At 38.0% G+C, this 17,257-nt stretch overlaps 1 protein-coding gene across 7 annotated transcripts in view; it reads left to right on the top strand.

Annotated features, from left to right (window-relative positions):
- The window catches only part of LOC105223795 (CUGBP Elav-like family member 2), a 329,720-nt gene that overhangs the window by 223,611 nt on the left and 88,852 nt on the right, over window positions 1-17,257 (top strand). For all 7 annotated transcript variants that reach the window (XR_007421401.1, XM_049446813.1, XM_049446816.1 and 4 more), the window contains one exon: window positions 4,600-4,648. Coding sequence is in view for 6 of the 7 variants with exons in the window: in XM_049446813.1 (XP_049302770.1) it covers window positions 4,600-4,648 (49 nt within the window). In the remaining variant the exon portion in view is untranslated. The remainder of the gene's footprint in view (window positions 1-4,599; window positions 4,649-17,257) is intronic.

The raw sequence follows: 17,257 nt of genomic DNA, 5'->3' as shown, positions 1-17,257 counted from the left end.
ATTTTCTTAGGCTACCCAGAGGATACTTGGTCAAAGATCGTGAGCTGCTTGAGCCATTCCCAAGTAAATCGCGATGAGAGAGCTTTCTTCACTTGCGTGAACTTCTACACATGACTCCATCCCTCACTTTACAGATGGTACCATTTTTTCATACCTTCCAAAGGATATGACCTTGATGTACGTGCATTAATAACTTAAACGAAGCCGCTTTTGACCTCGAAAATTTATTATGAAAATTATGGAAAGTCCTTCAACACCGAAGTAGGTTTCTGCTCCCTCGCGCTACAGCATATTAGCATGAAAACACGAAAATAGTTTTCCAAATCGGATATGTAGATTTTGTAAGGGCGAAAAAAATTTGCATTCCATTCCAAATAAATAACAAACTGACATTTGAAAATGCAGCGCAAGCGGAAATTTTATGGGAATTTATCGACATTGGCAGAAATGTCTTCGTCGGAATAAAAATCAAGCGCAATTCGACCAAGTGTGTGTGTGAGTGTGTTTTTTGCTCATTTCTTAGGTTGGCCGAGTGCAAAGTGCAGAGCGTCACGTCGCTGCACACGAATGACTACGTAATTTGCATGCAACCGTCTTTCTACACGCGCACATGCCGGAAATGCTGAAACCCAACATGGCACGCGTGTGTGACGATTGTAACTGTGTATGTGTTGTGTGCATGCTCTTTGAGTCCACACATGCAGATGTGAGTTTGTATGCAAAAAGAGTTCGTTTGATTTTTGTAGTGTTGGCATTTTGCTGTGGCAGCAATTTTAAATCTTTCCTGCTGATGATGACAGCTCAGCTGAGTTTTATATTTAATGACGTTGCCCTTTTCCCCGTTATACATAACTATTTTGAAAATTATACCCACAGGGATTTAGTCCAAGTTTTAACGAAAGCTTAAAGAATTCTAGTACTTTTTAAAGCTTTCTGGCTTCGGATCTAACGTACATATATCCAAATTGTTAAATATGACAGTCGTTAAGGCAGAAGCCGCCGAAACTCACAGCAAAATATACAGTATCTCATCTCTAATTGTAAGAAGGTAAGTGGGAGTGTAGCCCTTTCTTAAAATTTTGATACGCATACCTTTAAATATTGCTATCTCGTGATGTGACAAAATACTGATGACGAGGTGACTTCCTCCCAACAAAATATTTATTACTCCATACAGACTTGCTAAAGATCGCCCAGTATGTTAATCTATTGTATAGTCAGAACAACAGAAACTTCGGCCAGATTGCTTTTGCTAAGGTTAAGTAGGTCGGAGGATCTTCTACGGTTCACTCTACTCCCACAGCCTCACAAGTTCTGGTTGTTGACCAGGGTCTGCCAAGATCACTGGAGGTCCATAGGTTCGCAGATAGAACGCAAGAGTAGATAGAAAAACCGACTCGCTTCCAATTGGATAAAAATCGCTGTGACTGGACACCCATACTTACACATCTAATATGAAAGAAGATGTCGGTATTGACGTCATGCATTCTTTGACTAGATTGGAGGGAACAAGTCAATGACATTAAAGTCAGTATACTCAATGGGGTATCGGAATGAATTCCTACCTTTTTGAAGGAAGATGGGCTACATCTAATGCTACCTTGAAAAAAGCTACAGTGTTCTGATAGCCCGAAATGAAAGTTAGTGGAGAGGATTTTACAGAAGACTCTCCCTTCTACCCTCTATATCAATTAAGATCTATCCGTGAAACAGCTCAATGCACCTTTTCTTCAACGGCTTTGCTTCGGCTTAAATTTCTCGCTGTTGTGTGAGAGGAAAATGCAATCGAAGTAATGAAGAATTTTAAGGTGAACCTGCCAGGAACCTCTTAGATACGCAGCTTCCTCAAGCTTAATAGCAGCCTTTTCCGCCAAGCACCTACAAGCTATGGCCACAGGTGCTACATGTGCAACGTGGCATTGAGTGCCATTGTTTATGTTGTCCTTAGTGCCCTTAGTGCCCTTAGTGACATTTAAATTTAAACTGCGCGCGTCTAAGGACTTAGAGAATTATTTTTTTTTTAGGTTGGTCACAGTCACATTTACTTCAAATTTCATGTAAAAATATTCATTAGTGTTTGAGATACGTGTGACGTGTTTGAGAACGTGAGTTTTTCGCTTTTTGCGATGTCGAAATTTGTTGAGCAAAGAATTTGTATTAAATTTTGTTTACGGAATCAATTTTCTGCTGCGGATACGTTGAGGATGCTGCAGAAAGCCTTTGGTGATGAGGCTATGTCTAAAAAAAATGTTTACAAGTGGTATAGTGAGTTCCAAGCCGGCCGTGAACGTGTCGAAGACGAAGAGCGTCCAGGGCGACCATCAACCTCAACCGACGAAGCTCACGTTCAACAAAATCAAAGATTTGGTGTTGAAAAACCGTCGATTAACAATTAGAGACCTTGCTGATGAAGTTGGCATATCGAAAGGCTCATCCAATACCATTTTGAAGAATGTTTTGGGCCTCAAGTGCGTAAAATCTCGACTGGTACCGAAAACATTGAATTTTTTGGAAAAAAGGCGTCGTGTTGAAGTGTGTGAAACCATGTTTTCCGACTACCAGGGTGTCATGAAATGCATTATAACTGACGATGAGACTTGGATCTATGCTTACGACCCCGAAACAACCGATCAATCTAGCGAATATCGTGCCAAAAGAGAGCCGAGACCAAAAAATCGCTCAAAAATCAACGTCATGGTGACTGTTTTCTTCGATTATCGTGGTGTTGTGCATTATGAATTCCTTCCAACCGGTCAAACAGTCAACAAGGTATTATATTTGAACGTTATGCGTCGTTTGCGTAACGCTATCCGCCTAAAAAGGCCGGAATTATGGAAAGACAGCACGATAATGCACCATCCCACTGCCCTCGTGATCATTTCGCCAAAAACTCAACCCATATCGTTCCGCAACCACCGTATGTACCTGATCTGGTGCCGTACGACTTCTGGCTGTTCACTAAGCTCAAAAGGCCGCTCTGGGGACACCGTTTTTATACGATAGAGGAGATTCAAGCCGCAGCGAAGACGGAACTGAAGACCTCCCGGATAGTGACTACAACCAGTGTTTCGTAGATTGAGAAATCCGTTGGCATAAGTGCATTGAATCGGGAGGGGATTACTTTGAAGGGGATGAAATTGATTTGGAAGAATAAATAAAGAATTTTCAAAATAAATACAATGTCACCTTATTTTTTGGGCACAGTACCTCCAGATAACGATTGTTAAGGCAATGAACTTACCCAACTTTCCGATCGAATTTGGCAATGGGCCACTTCGTCGGCCAATCATGCCGGCTATCCCTTTATGCGCCGGCATTGAGGTCAGGTGTACACGGTTGCAAACTGATAGGCGGTTCAGCCTTTCTGTAGTATACACTCCTCCACTAAAGGTGATTTGACTTCATAAGCTGAGATTGCTTTTAATGCCGCTGGACTATCGCTGAGTATAGCCATACGCTGGTTGAAATAGTTGGGTTGGAGATTAATTTCTGCACATTGACTTATAGCAAAGTTTTCTCCTTAAAAAATACTCCGGAAAAATCCCATTGGTATGCAAAACTTGGTACAAGGTCTACTCCAATGCCTTCCGGTGTTTCGAGGTATCACTCTACTACGCCTTACTGTCGACAGTAACTTTAAATTTCTTTGTGAAGTTTACCCTCTTCGTAGCGTTGTCTTTTGAAAGAAAGGCCAGTGGTGTGTCTTCCCCCAAGGCCTTCATTTTTTAAGACGCAATTAATCTGCCTTTACTATACCCCTCTGCTGGCATAAACAGCATGATATGCTTCGCTGCTTGTTTGATTAGTAGATGGAGCGGTGTGAGCTCCACGCTAGTTGAAGACCTACCGAAAGCTGTGTTGCCTACGTTACCCAAGCAATCCCTCCATACGTGGCAATAGACCTAACGATCATAGTATCCAACATGATGCCTGGCTTGCAACACAGAATCTACCGGCTAGGTGTACAAATATCATGAGTGCTTTGTTGGCTCTGTATAGTGTAAATTCCACATGCTTATTCTACCTTAAGGTTGAGTCTATTATGAGGCGTAGGAGTAATGCTAAGAGGCAATAAAAAGCTTTTGGGAGAGGTTCCCCGGAGTTATAGATTTTCACTGGAATTTCCCATTGGCCAGTTCAGGCAGCCAATCTAATCATATTTTTAGCTCCATCTAATGTCACCAGATGTTAGAGGAGCCACATTGGTTGATAGTTAGACCAACTTCCAACTCTAGGCAAAAGAGAACCCAATTTTATTATAATTTAGTTTTCATTTCCTATTATCCATTTCATATTTATATCTTGCGATCGACTTATTACATTATTGCCCTTTTATCGTACAAGCCAATATTCTTTCTTGAAATTTTTACTCTGGCAAATTAGTTTTAGTCGACCAATTACCATCAAACTACCTAAAGCTACCCAAAAGTCCTGTATTCAAAAATAGTTCACTAAATCTGTTGAAACAATAGTCTAGAATTAATACTACATTCACTTCGAGCACTAATATTTAATTGTATGTATATTTTTAATTATCCCAATAATCTAAGAATTTCGAATTCAAATTCAAAAACTCTTTTTTTTATTATTTCATTTCAGATGTATCATCCCATTCAGATGAAGCCCGCGGATAGTGAAAATCGTAATGGTAAGTCACTGCACAGCTTTTCATTTCCCCACTGACATACCAAAAACATTTCAAAACTGAATTGAATTGGCAGCTGGACGTGCGTGCGTCTGTTAAACGCCTGAATGTAACGGGTGATTTTTTTGAGGTTAGGATTTTCATGCATTGGTATTTGACAGATCACGTGGGATTTCAGACATGGTGTCAAAGAGAAAGATGCTCAGTATGCTTTGACATTTCATCATGAATAGACTTACTAACGAGCAACGCTTGCAAATGATTGAATTTTATTACCAAAATCAGTGTTCGGTTCTTTTCTTTTTTATCGACAAATTTTGTTCAGCGATGAGGCTCATTTCTGGTTGAATGGCTACGTAAATAAGCAAAATTGCCGCATTTGGGGTGAAGAGCAACCAGAAGCCGTTCAAGAACTGCCCATGCATCCCGATTTAACGCCTTTAGACTATTTTTTGTGGGGCTACGTCAAGTCTAAAGTCTACAGAAATAAGCCAGCAACTCTTCCAGCTTTGGAAGACAACATTTCCGAAGAAATTCGGGCTATTCCGGCCGAAATGCTCGAAAAAGTTGCCCAAAATTGGACTTTCCGAATGGACCACCTAAGACGCAGCCGCGGTCAACATTTAAATGAAATTATCTTCAAAAAGTAAATGTCATGAACCAATCTAACGTTTCAAATAAAGAACCGATGAGATTTCTTATTTACAAACAATACAAATTTTATGCGTTTTTTTTTAAAAAAAAGTTATCAAGCTCTTAAAAAATCACCCTTTATGTTGGAGAAATATTTCAACCGCTGCTATTTAAATACTAACACATTTGTTATCACTCTGGCTGCGAATTTGTGGCACAATTTTTGGCTTCAACACTTTTCGACTCCAGTCTTTTTTCCCCAAATATTTCACTTCGTTTCTGTTAGTTTAGGCGTAAGTTGCAACGGTATTTGCTTGTTGTTGGTCCAGTGTTTGGCGTTTGCGTGAGAGTGTGAAGAAGTAAAATTTAAACGAGTCAAAGTTAAAAAGTGAATGGCAGCAATTCCGACGCGCCGAATGCCCATCAAACATTCGGCCAACGGAATGGCAAATAAACACATTTATCGCCAGTGAAACATGACGAATGTTAGCCTGCGTCGAGCTAAATGCTAGCGAGCTATGAATGATGGCATTTGATGCTGAGCATTTGAGTGCCGCACATACATACATAGCATGGCATAGTATTGGATAGCGCAACATAGAATTGTATAGCATAGCACAGCATGCCGAAAATTTACGATTGCAGATAAGCGCAGCATCAGCTTCCGTTTGCGCATACTATATGTGTGTGTAGGGTATATATCTATTAATTGTGATTTATGTTTTGACGCCGTCAGGTTCAATAACTAACCACAATTTTGGTTATTTATATAATATATAGATGTGGATATCTTTGGTGGCTTAAAACTGAAAACTCCGAAATAGTTGGTGGCATTTAATCTACCATTTTGTGCTTAACAAAGAATAATTTAAACAAAATTGAGCTTCGCAAGTGACTTCTCAACCTCAGTGTCCATACTTTATATTTACAAGTAAGGAAGTATTACCTCGTTATGGGGAGTTCGGGTATAACCGAAATCTTGCAACTTGCAAGGATTAAAGTCAGGAAAATACCTTTCGCTACATAAGGCCTGTTAGAAATATGGGGTATAGGGCAAGTTTTCACACGATTTTATTCATTGTAAACACAAATATGAAATCTGTATGAAAAATATGCTCTCTCAATATCTCTTGTGTTATATGGAAAGTAGATGTGGCTGTGGTCCGATTTCGCCCACCCTGACATTTTTATGTCTATGGGAATGTCACATACTAAAAATGGTTGAAATCGGTAGAGTGGGTTTCGAGATACATATGTGTTTCCACCAAAAAGTAGGTGAAAGGTTCAGGTTCATCGTCCAATTTTGACTCCAGCTCCATTAACTCCCTGTCACACCGTTTCGTAGGTTCAATTTAATCTCTCTGACGTATTTACATATTGATTTATTGCGCTTTAAGTAGTTTTCAACAGTGCCGTTATATGAGGAATGAGCGGGTTTATCTTCCGAGTTTCATACCAACTAGTTTTTTGGACTGCAAAATTCTTAGATATCTAAGACTAGTTCTGGATAAGGCCGGATAGAAGCATAGGATGTGTTCCGGCCTTCTTCCTTCCTGCCTTTCTGCATATATCGTCGTTACTTATGCTCATCCTGCTCTCATATGACGTCAGAAGATTGCGATCTGTCATTAGGCCAACAGTCGTTTTGCAATCCCTTCGAGACAGTGTGAGTAAAATATATACGTGCTTTTCTTCCGGCCTTTTGTACATCATATTAAGGCATTTCATCTCACCCATGTGTCAGTCCTTTCGGAAATTTCTTGTTTAGTTTAGTGGCACTTTATGCTATCTCATCAGTTGTTTCGTTTTCTGGAAGTCCTTTGTGACCTTTAACTCAGTATACGTGCATCCGATTTCGAGCAGCCATTGGACCTATTGTGATGAGACACATAAGATCCAGCAACTCCATTAGACATTTTTATCTGTATGTTTAAATGTCGTAACAACCACTGTTCTACCGCGCCATCCACCCACTTTTAGTGTGACTTGAAACCTTCTCTACCAAATAAAATGTCGGGATATGAATCTATTTCATCCACCAATCCTCTTATTTTCCTTCATGTATGTTGGTTTATTGAGCTATGCTCGAAGGTTTTTATGGATAATACACCTAAATTCGCCAATCTTGCAGCTTATTTTGCTTCTTAAAGCTGCCATTGAAGTAATTCTTAGCGCTCACGTTATGAAAAGAAAAGGGTGTCGCTGTATCCGCTCCAACAATTCTACCACATAAGTCTCTTTTAAAACAAATTACCTTAAAATCCGACCAAAAGCTACCAAAAATGGTCATTTATAATTCATCATCAATAAGAACATATTTTTAAAGATGTAGCCGTCTTGACAGTTCTTGGCCATACTTGTATAAAAGTTCGAGTCCAGTGCGTAGACCATTAAGGTGCAAACTGCTCCAGATCGACTTCAGCTTTGAGTTTCCTCTTTGGTGATAGATTGATATTGTTGGATGAAAGAAACTATACTTACTTTTACATTTCCGCAGATTATCCCGCTATTTCCTATTCTTTTAATTTTTTTCTTACTATCTGTCTGACATATTTGAGTCAGACTTCGTATCGCTCATACTAATTTTTGTTATGCCTGTTTATCCTAAACACATATATATTAGACTATATATATTTTCAATCACCGCCGGATACTTCAACGAAAACTTTAAATTACGTACCTTATCATCGTAAAAAATATAATTTTATTTCAATAATCCATTATTATCGAAAACACATATACTATATCGCACATTTGCTTCCCACTAGTAGGCAAAGAACTATTAATCTATAGTAGAGAGTTACTTGAGGCAAAAAGGCCGACCGAAATGATATATTGGTTGTTGACACACTTTTAATGTCGTGATATTGTTGCTGTGATTTGTCGCAGAGACACCTTAAGACTTGCCAATTGTCGAGATTATATTACTTTATTCCTCCTTATCAAGCTATTGGGTATAAATTGATGAAGAATTGTGGCTTCATAGTAGATATAAGAATCACAATGTCTAAACTGCCTTTATCATACACGACGGTCTCAAGCCCATGTTGTAAAAGAAGGAGAGGTAGATAAGCGGACCAAAAGTAGGCCATAAATGAGAACAATAATATTCGATAAGTTCCCGGTTGAAGGGAGATAAAATGCATGTCTAGTCCCAAATTGTAATAAATGAAATAGTAGAATTTCATCCGCGAATACTCAGCTTTTATCCAGTAAAAAGTAATATTATATAAACAGTGTTCAATTTCGAAGTTCTCTACTTTTTTAAAGAAAAAGCTCATAAACTATAAATTTATTATTTGAGTCAACATTCCTTGGCATTTCTTTTTCTTTTTGAATATTATTCCTTCCAAATTTGAGCCGCGGCTATGTCTCAGATGGTCCAACCGTTGGCCCATTGACCAAATGACAAGCGTGATGTTTGCTTCAAGGCTTGAATCGCAGGGGATTTCTCACATAGACTTTAGATTTTACATATCCCCAAAGGAAAGGTTTTAAAGATGTGACATAACACGATCTTGTTGGCCAATTGACCGGCATAAAACGTGGAATCATCTGCTCACAGAAATGCTCATTCAATAAATCCATTCTTTGAGGCGAAATAGGGGAAGTGGCGCTGTCTTGTTGAATCCAAATGCCGCTGAGATCACGACCTTCAATTCCAGGCCAATTTTGCTTGTCGATATACCCAATGAGCCAAAAATGGACCTCAGCGCAGAAAAAATTTTATTTAAAAACGTTGGATCTTCTTGGAAATTTTCAAAAGCCCAAAGATCGAAGCGATCTTGGTCGCTTGGAAAAATCGAACAGCTTCAGTTCTGATACAGCTGTAGTTTGTATACTTTCAATTTAAGATCTCGACATAAAATTTGCCGGGTCGTGCCATATGTACGTGAGTCGGAGCTTCTGCGAACGGCGCCGAATCGACTCTCCACGGTCTTGGTGTAGTACACTCTCACGTGGTCTATTCGGTAGAATATTGTCCAGTAATGTACTATATGTATGCTGGGTCTCAAGATGGATGATGTTGTTGTGATCAGCAACATCAGAAGAAAGGTTTTCTTGAATTCTTTCGCACATGGATAACCAATGTAGTATCTTCGAGAGTTACTCGTTAATAAAAAGGGTTCCGAAAATATTCATTAACTGGAGGTGGCTAGGTACTTGTAAGTGACTCCATTTGTCGTACAAGGCCACTTTCCAAAGTAAAGAGAGGAGCTGGGCCATATCAATATTGCATTAGTTCGAGTGCCTATTTTTACTGTGTTACATTAAAACTTTAATAAATTACCGTTAACATTTCCACATTCAGTATCAAAATTTCTATTCAAAAATTCCAGTACAAGGTAATACAATATTTGTGTTTCACTTTATTCATGAGCATAATCATTAAGCGCAGCGCAGTTAGTCCCTGCGGCACGACGTTCAGCGCCAGTGCAACTCAACATTCCAACTGTGTATAATGTTGAAAGCTCATTTGCGTGTATCCGCAACGCCTTAATTCCACGACAAAGGTATGTCCGTATATTCGTTGGTTGTTGTTGGTGCCAGCGAGCAGCTGTGTGTGAATTTATATCGCGTGGGTGTGCGCAATTTGGTTGACTTTTTCGCGTTTCTCGTTGGTTGTTATTGTTGGCTTAGACATGGCAGCCACTGTGGCTGGCGCTCACTCCAGCGCTCACCTAGATTGCCATTAGCGAAAAGTGGGGAACTGGGCGACGTGTGAAATTATGTTAACAAGTATATTTAATTTACCAGCGCACAAAAGCAACAAAAAACTAAAAAAAAAACAAAGAGGGAAGAAAAAACTAAATGAAACGCACAACGAACACAAAGTGGCAGTCCCCAGGCGCTACGAGAATAGTTTAACAAACCACGCCAGCTACTTTTTGAGCGTGTGTTCTATATGCAATATTAGAAAAGTTACTCCTGATGGCTGCTAAAAGCAACAACAAATAACTATTTTAGCATTAAGCGACACGCGCTGCATGTGGCATGAATTCTCCTGCATAATTTGAAAAAAGAAAAAAATTGTTTAAACTCACTTTATTCGGCGGAGCAGGTGTTGCAGGGGGAATGCCGCGAAAGATAATTAAATTAAATGTGTATTAGAGAAAAGTCTATAATTTTGAACGAGTATCGATTACAGTATTAAGTGGTAATATTCGCATTTCGAAAGTGTAATTTTAATAAAATTTGACTTAAACAAGACAAAACATTAACTTCGGTTGCATCGAAATTAAATATCCCTCACGGGTTCATTTTTTCATTGAATTAGGTTAGATGAGGTCATGTCGTCAACATCGTCGACAACTTCAAACAACGCCGGTTCCTTTGGCGATAGTGCATCCTGCACCGCTGCCGTTGTCTTTGTTTTGTTGCTGTGCTCGTTGTCTTGTCGTAGTTGTTGTTGGATTTAAAATAGGGCTTTTGTTTTTGATATCTGACATCTTTACCTTACGACCCTTGGCTCACCGCGGTGAGCGGTCTGGTCTATGTATGTATGTATATTTGGAGAAACTCAATGGCCCGCTGCGCCAGAGCCCCATGACGCGGTAAGGCCATCGTTATTTCCCAATTCAGCCAGGTTTTGTGAAGGGCCCGTTAAAATACAGTCGAATTAACCTAGAGATTAACCATTGCAAGGCAGCACCGCTCACACCAGTTGGGTGGTGCCTATGCCTTCTGACTTAAGCCCCTGCACCTCGACAAGGTCCCTGCCATTCGCAGAGGACGCTTCAGGTGTTATAGGTACTGTGCCGAATTTCGTGGAAGGAGCCAAAAGACGGGTGCAGAATTGCAGATCAATACCTCAAAAACTGCCGGACTAGTATGAAAATATGTATACTGACGGACAGACAAACTAACATAGCTAAATCCATTCAGCTCGTCATACTGATCATTGCTACATGAACTCTATATGGTCTCCGACGTTTCCTCTTCTGTGTTTCAAACATCGTTGCAAACTTAATATACCCTAGAGTATAGTTTGCTTGGATTAGATCTATTCTAGGTTAGATTAATCTGGTAGATCAATAAGCCACACGCATAGACCGGTTTGGTTCTTTGCGATACCATACGGAGTTAAGTTGGTAAGTCCAAGAGAAAAAGTCATCCTTTAGAATGCCTGCCGCAGATGCTTACAGCGTAGTCTTATCATTGCGGAACTAGTGCAGAATAGATGATCCATTGTTCTATCAGCCCCATTGTGCAGTCATGTGTCGCCACCAGACATTGAACTGCCCTGCTCCCCAAGACACTTCCGACCTATATGCGATACGAGGTTACAGCCTCGATTGCTGCTTTGCTGTCTACGTAAATGTTGAATCTGGAATCGTTTGCAGGTGTATTAGAGGCTATTCCGCGGATTTCGCAATAGCAAAGACCTCAGCTTGAAATATATTGCAGTGGTCCGGCTATTTAAAACTCTATTCTAAGGACAAGAATTATTTAATATAAGTAGTGGTCTACGGTCCATACAAATTTCCAAAACAATAGAAACCTGCAATCCAGACATATATGAGAGACCACATCCAGTTAAAAAACTAATGTTTTTTAATTTTGTTGGGCCAACAAGTAAATCCTTTTATCTTTTGGTCAACATGACAGCAAACAATTTGACGACAGTGTTTACCTCCGTTCTCATTTTATAGCAGACAGAAGGAAAACTAAAAGTTCTGGCTCATCTATTTAACATCTACGATTTCATCAGTAAACATAAGGTCAGCAGGAAAAATGCAAATATTTTTAAAAAATTTTAAAACGAGTTACTCATCTATATAAAACTATTCGGACTCCGTCTCCTCCTTTTTGGCTTCTTTCTTCTATTAGGCAGCAGCGACAGCACCAGTAACTGGAAAAGAGGCAGCAGCAGCAACAAACTTGCTGGGGTCCTTGCTGAGCTCCTTGTTGGTAGCAGCTTTCTTGAGACCACTACGGTGGCAACAGCAATAGTCAATAGATTCTTGAAACCATTTGCAAAGCTGTGTGGTGATGAAACAATAGTTGGGTAACGAATCTGCAACGATACGGCGGCCAAATTGGCAAACACCAGCTTGGAATTTCGAACGCAGATCTTTGGGCTTGAGATCCAAGATCTCAGGTGAGAAAATGGAACCAGAGTCGTACACTTGAGCTACTTGGGCTATGGCTAATCTGTCGAGTTCAAACTTAACGGCCAAAGAAAAGGCAAACCTGAGGCTAAAAGTAGTATTATGTGTTTGACGAGCTCACAGGAATTCTACAAAGCTAGGCCGATTTTTCTTAGAGTGAAAGCATAGAATATTCGTACTTTGATTTGTGTTTGCTTACGTACAACCCTTTTAAATATCAGAAGTCTCTTACCAAGATCCTCTAGCCTTCAGCCATTTCGAGCTTATGCTGTTATCTCTAAAGTAATACATACATAAAAGGCCTTGAAATACTGTCGCAAATTAACTTCTGTATAAAAACTTTTTCCCAACCCAAGAACCCGTTTCCTTAACAAGTTTCTCGGGTTTCAAATCAGAAGTATGAGCATGTGAGTTCTTGGTAATTTTTTTTAGAAATAGTATTCAAGTAAAGGTAAACCAGATGAATATGCATTTTCAGGTCGTCAAGAAGCATTAACTCGGCAATATTCCCCAAAATGCTTTAACAAAAATTTTTTTGGTTGCTACATCTGTAAATACTACAAATTTTTCCAAGAAGGACTACTTTTGTTTTTTAGGCTCTCTTGACAGTTGGGAGCATAACTTCACTCTGGGTTATATACAGAGCATATAAAAGGTTATATTTCTGCTACTGACGAGAAATATCAATTTCTCTACAAAGGTGAGTTCTAGGTTAAAAATAATAGGCCTGAAGTTCGAGTTTAAATCCGTTAAGCATTGCTGACTCGGTTCTATCGAAATTTTTGGAAAGTGTTTGTAGCTGTTAGAACTAAAAGAGTGAATTAATTTCAGCTTAATTCCAATCTTTCTTGAGAACTACTGAACCGATCTTCATGGAACAGGTCTTTGGGATATAAATTGTTGAAGACAGAGTGTTTTTTGCCCGAGTAAACCCATATAACCACTTAGGAATCCAAAAAATCTCATCCAAAAGTTAAAACCATTTCTAAATGTTAAGAATTCTCCTAATGAATCTACAAATCTTGCCAAACACTTGAAAACTCAATTTGTATATATTATTTTTAAGCACCGCTTACTTGTCATGCAGAACTTCAAAGTGACTTACGTTTGCCATACCAAATTTATCAAATCCTTGAGGGCGCACTTGAGCAAATATATACATATCTACATAAAAACAATATGTATTATATTTTTGTGCGATGCAAAAGTGTGGAAAAACATTCAATATTTGCATTTTTGCTGACTTAGTCGAAATTGTATCTCAACAGTGCGACTGGAAGCCGTCCAAAAATGATGATGTCGTCGCCTTCCGCATTGTAAATCTAAATATCATTGAACTTTTCAATACAGCAAAGCAAAAATCCACAAAAACATGTTATAAAATAAAATGTCTGAAGTACCTATTCGCCATAAAAATGCAAAAATATAAAAACCGAAACGAACGAAGACAATAGTGTAATCATATTGCGCAAGCGATGCGCCGCCAAGCACCGCGCTACTCCTTCTCTCTCCAATTCAAACTGCGTCGTATAGTGCTCGAGGACCTGTCCACATACATACATACACGCTATGTGACACAGCGGCGGTGAAGCTGGTGGCATGACACCAACTTTGTATTGGAAACCGTAAACAAAAGCAGAAAAATTACAAAACGAACAACTGCAGCGATGGTGGCGGGAAGGAGGGCGAAAAAAAGGCGACGCTTGAATGAAAATAAAATTGGCGACGACGAACAAAACAAAAACTGGTGGAGAATAATAAAAAATCGCAACAATAAAGAAATGCGCAAAAAACAAAAGGAAATAAAATGGCAAGGCGAAGAACAAAACAAAAGCGGGTTAAAAAGAAAAGTGAAGAAATGCGGAAACAATCGTAACGGAAGGTGGCAATTTAATAAAATGCTTGAGTAGGTTCAAGTATGCGGGCATAAGACGCGAGCAGCGCAGAGTCGCAGGGGACATACTGTGTTGTGTATGGAAAATTTATGTAGTTGTGTGTAGCACGAAGCTGTGTCGCTGGCTCTAACGCGATATTTTGTGTTGAATGTGTATGTAGTGTGTAGCATAGTTTCTGGCGCAAACACTCGAACCATTATGTCGCATACTACAGTTATTTTTGTTTTCCGATTGCGCTGCTGATGTCGAAAGCATGCCAACCGTCGTTTGCCAAACGCTGATCGCTGTCGTTGACGGCGATGACATATATACTTATATGTATGTATATATATATATTATATTTATATCTCGTATGTAAAAGCCGTATTGGAAAACTCCAACTGGGAAGCTTACTTCTAAGTTATTCTTCATAAAATTGCTTGATACTTAAATTTGGAAAGAAATAAAGAAAGTCTCTTATATAAAACAAACTATCAAACTTCGTTAATAATTGTAAAATAAATCTGTTTTCTGGTTGCTTTCATGACGTCACAAGCTATCTAATACTTCTGTCAAACACATTCAATAACAAACAATGACACTAAGTTGCCGTAGCTCCATTTCCACTTGATACTTCATCTAGTCTCTTAAACTTGAGGGTCTTAAATATCTCAGACGAGTTCTAGATAAGGCTGGAGGGAAGGAAAGAAAGTATTCCAGCCTTCTCCCCACACTTTTTTAATAATTTACTAGTACTTGATAATGCCCAATTTCTATTATACTCTATATTGAATTTCGAATTTAGTTATTCAGAAAAATTGTTCGAGGTAGTCAAAAACTGTCGAGTTTTTTTCTTACAGCAATAATCTATATAATTCAATTTTAAAAACGACCAACTGCTTACTGAATGGTTGGTTAATACTTCAGTTTATACTTAGAAGCAATTATTAGTTATTTTTACCGCCAGTTTGCTGCTTCTCAGCTTCTCGATTGGGTTTGATGATTGATTATTATACTCTCTGAGCATATGATGAATCATTCCGGAAGATATATACGTAGTAATCGTCTTGAGTTCACCACTAATCTGCTAGGAGATGAATTTCCGTCCAGTGTATAGTACTCATGAATGGCTAAAGGAGAGAGTCGGAGATTTAACGTTTAAGATTAATTCGGTCACATATAAAATGATGAAATATTTTCTATTTTTGGTCTAAGCTCTAGAAATTAAAAAAAAAAATTTACCCTCTCTGCCATTCGGCTGGGAACCAAGTCGAGTTTATAAAAATTTGAAGTGCTTTGGCTGAGTGTTAGAAGTTCATAAGACTTTTTGACATTCACTCTTTGTCAAAAGGATTAAAAGAAAGCAAGGGACCCAACTTTTGCTGAGCTCGAGTGAAGTTCAACTATCCAAATGTAAAACGCAAGATAATATTGGAGACCTCATCCGCTCTCAGTCAGTTAGTATCCAAAATAAAGTGCCTCTTGCAATTTCACTAATTTTTTCGTTAAGTTAAGAAATTTTTAACCTATTTTCGATCCTCGTTCGGCAGACGGCCAGTTAAAAGACGTTTTATGCTCTCTTGACAAACTATAACGACGAGTTATAAGATGAGCATATCTATTTAACTCAACTCAAATTAACTAATATACTAGATAGGTGACTTCGTTTATTCACCTGTCTGCTTGCTGATGTTTGCACTTAAGAAATTTGCAATATATATCCACTTAAATTCAAAACAAATGTGTAAATGTGATCTTGCATTAAAGTGGTATAACTGATGGCTCTGGTCTATGCTTTTTACATCATATATCTGTTGTCAGACTACAAATTGTGGACATATGTAATGCATAAACTAGTATCTATTCAATTTATACCAGTTTTTTTTACTTTATACAAGATTCTTCCATTTATAACATCTTTCATATTCGAAGTGGTATAACAACTCGCTCTAGTCAGTTCTATTTGTACCAATACCTTTGTTTTATACCAACTTATTTGAGTTATACCAGTTGTCAAAATTCCAAATTTTGTACACCTGTAATGCGTCAACTATTTTATTTTCTATGTGTACCAGTTTATTTTATTTATACCAGATTTGTTTATACCAGTTGCCATATTCGAAGTGGTATAATAACTCGTTCTATTCTGTTCTGTTTGTACCAATACCTTTGATGTATGCACACTTATTTGAGTTATACCAGTTATGAGTATCCAAATTTTAGACATTCTAAAGTTATAATTTCTTAAATATTCTATTTACACGAAGTTTTTTTATTTATACCAGTTTATTTGCTTTAAACCAGTTGTCATATATCAAATTTTACAAATCTGAGATACGAATCACATACTTTATTAAGTTTATACCATTTTGTTTGACTTATACCAGATGTCAAACTATAAATTTTTAACATGTTGCGCGAGTACTAATTTCTTAATTTCAACTATAGTGGTTTATTTGATATACATCAGTGAATCATATTTATACCAGTTGAATTTTTTTATACCAGCTGTGTGTTATTTGCTACAATTTTTAATTTTTGTGCTTATGTAATGACTAATACTTTTTCTTTTAATTTTTTTACATATGTAGATATATATTTTTATACATGTTTAATTTATTTATGCCAGTTGTTCGTTATTTAGTTCACTCTCTAACTTTTGCGTTTCTGTAACCATTAATATAGCTTATTTTACTTAATAAATTGTTGTCCATCCGAGCAACTTGAACTTTTCCTACGTATGCATTTGTATACCACTTTAATTTATTTATAACAGTTTTGTGTTGTTTTTTTCTCTCTCTAACTTTTGCGCATCTGGGAATTTTAATTCCGCTGATTTTATTGAACAATTATCTATAGGAGTGGATTTTATTTTTTCTACATATACATTTTTATACCAGTTTAACTTATTTATACCAGTTTTGGGTTATTTTTTTCGCTCTATAACTTTTGCGCATCTGTGAATTTTAATTCAGCTGAATAATTTTTTGTTA

This window comes from Bactrocera dorsalis, chromosome 1, assembly GCF_023373825.1.
Source record: "Bactrocera dorsalis isolate Fly_Bdor chromosome 1, ASM2337382v1, whole genome shotgun sequence".
Lineage (NCBI taxonomy): Eukaryota > Metazoa > Arthropoda > Insecta > Diptera > Tephritidae > Bactrocera > Bactrocera dorsalis.
Note: the sequence above shows the minus strand (reverse complement) of the source record. Positions and strands in the feature narration are given on the sequence as shown.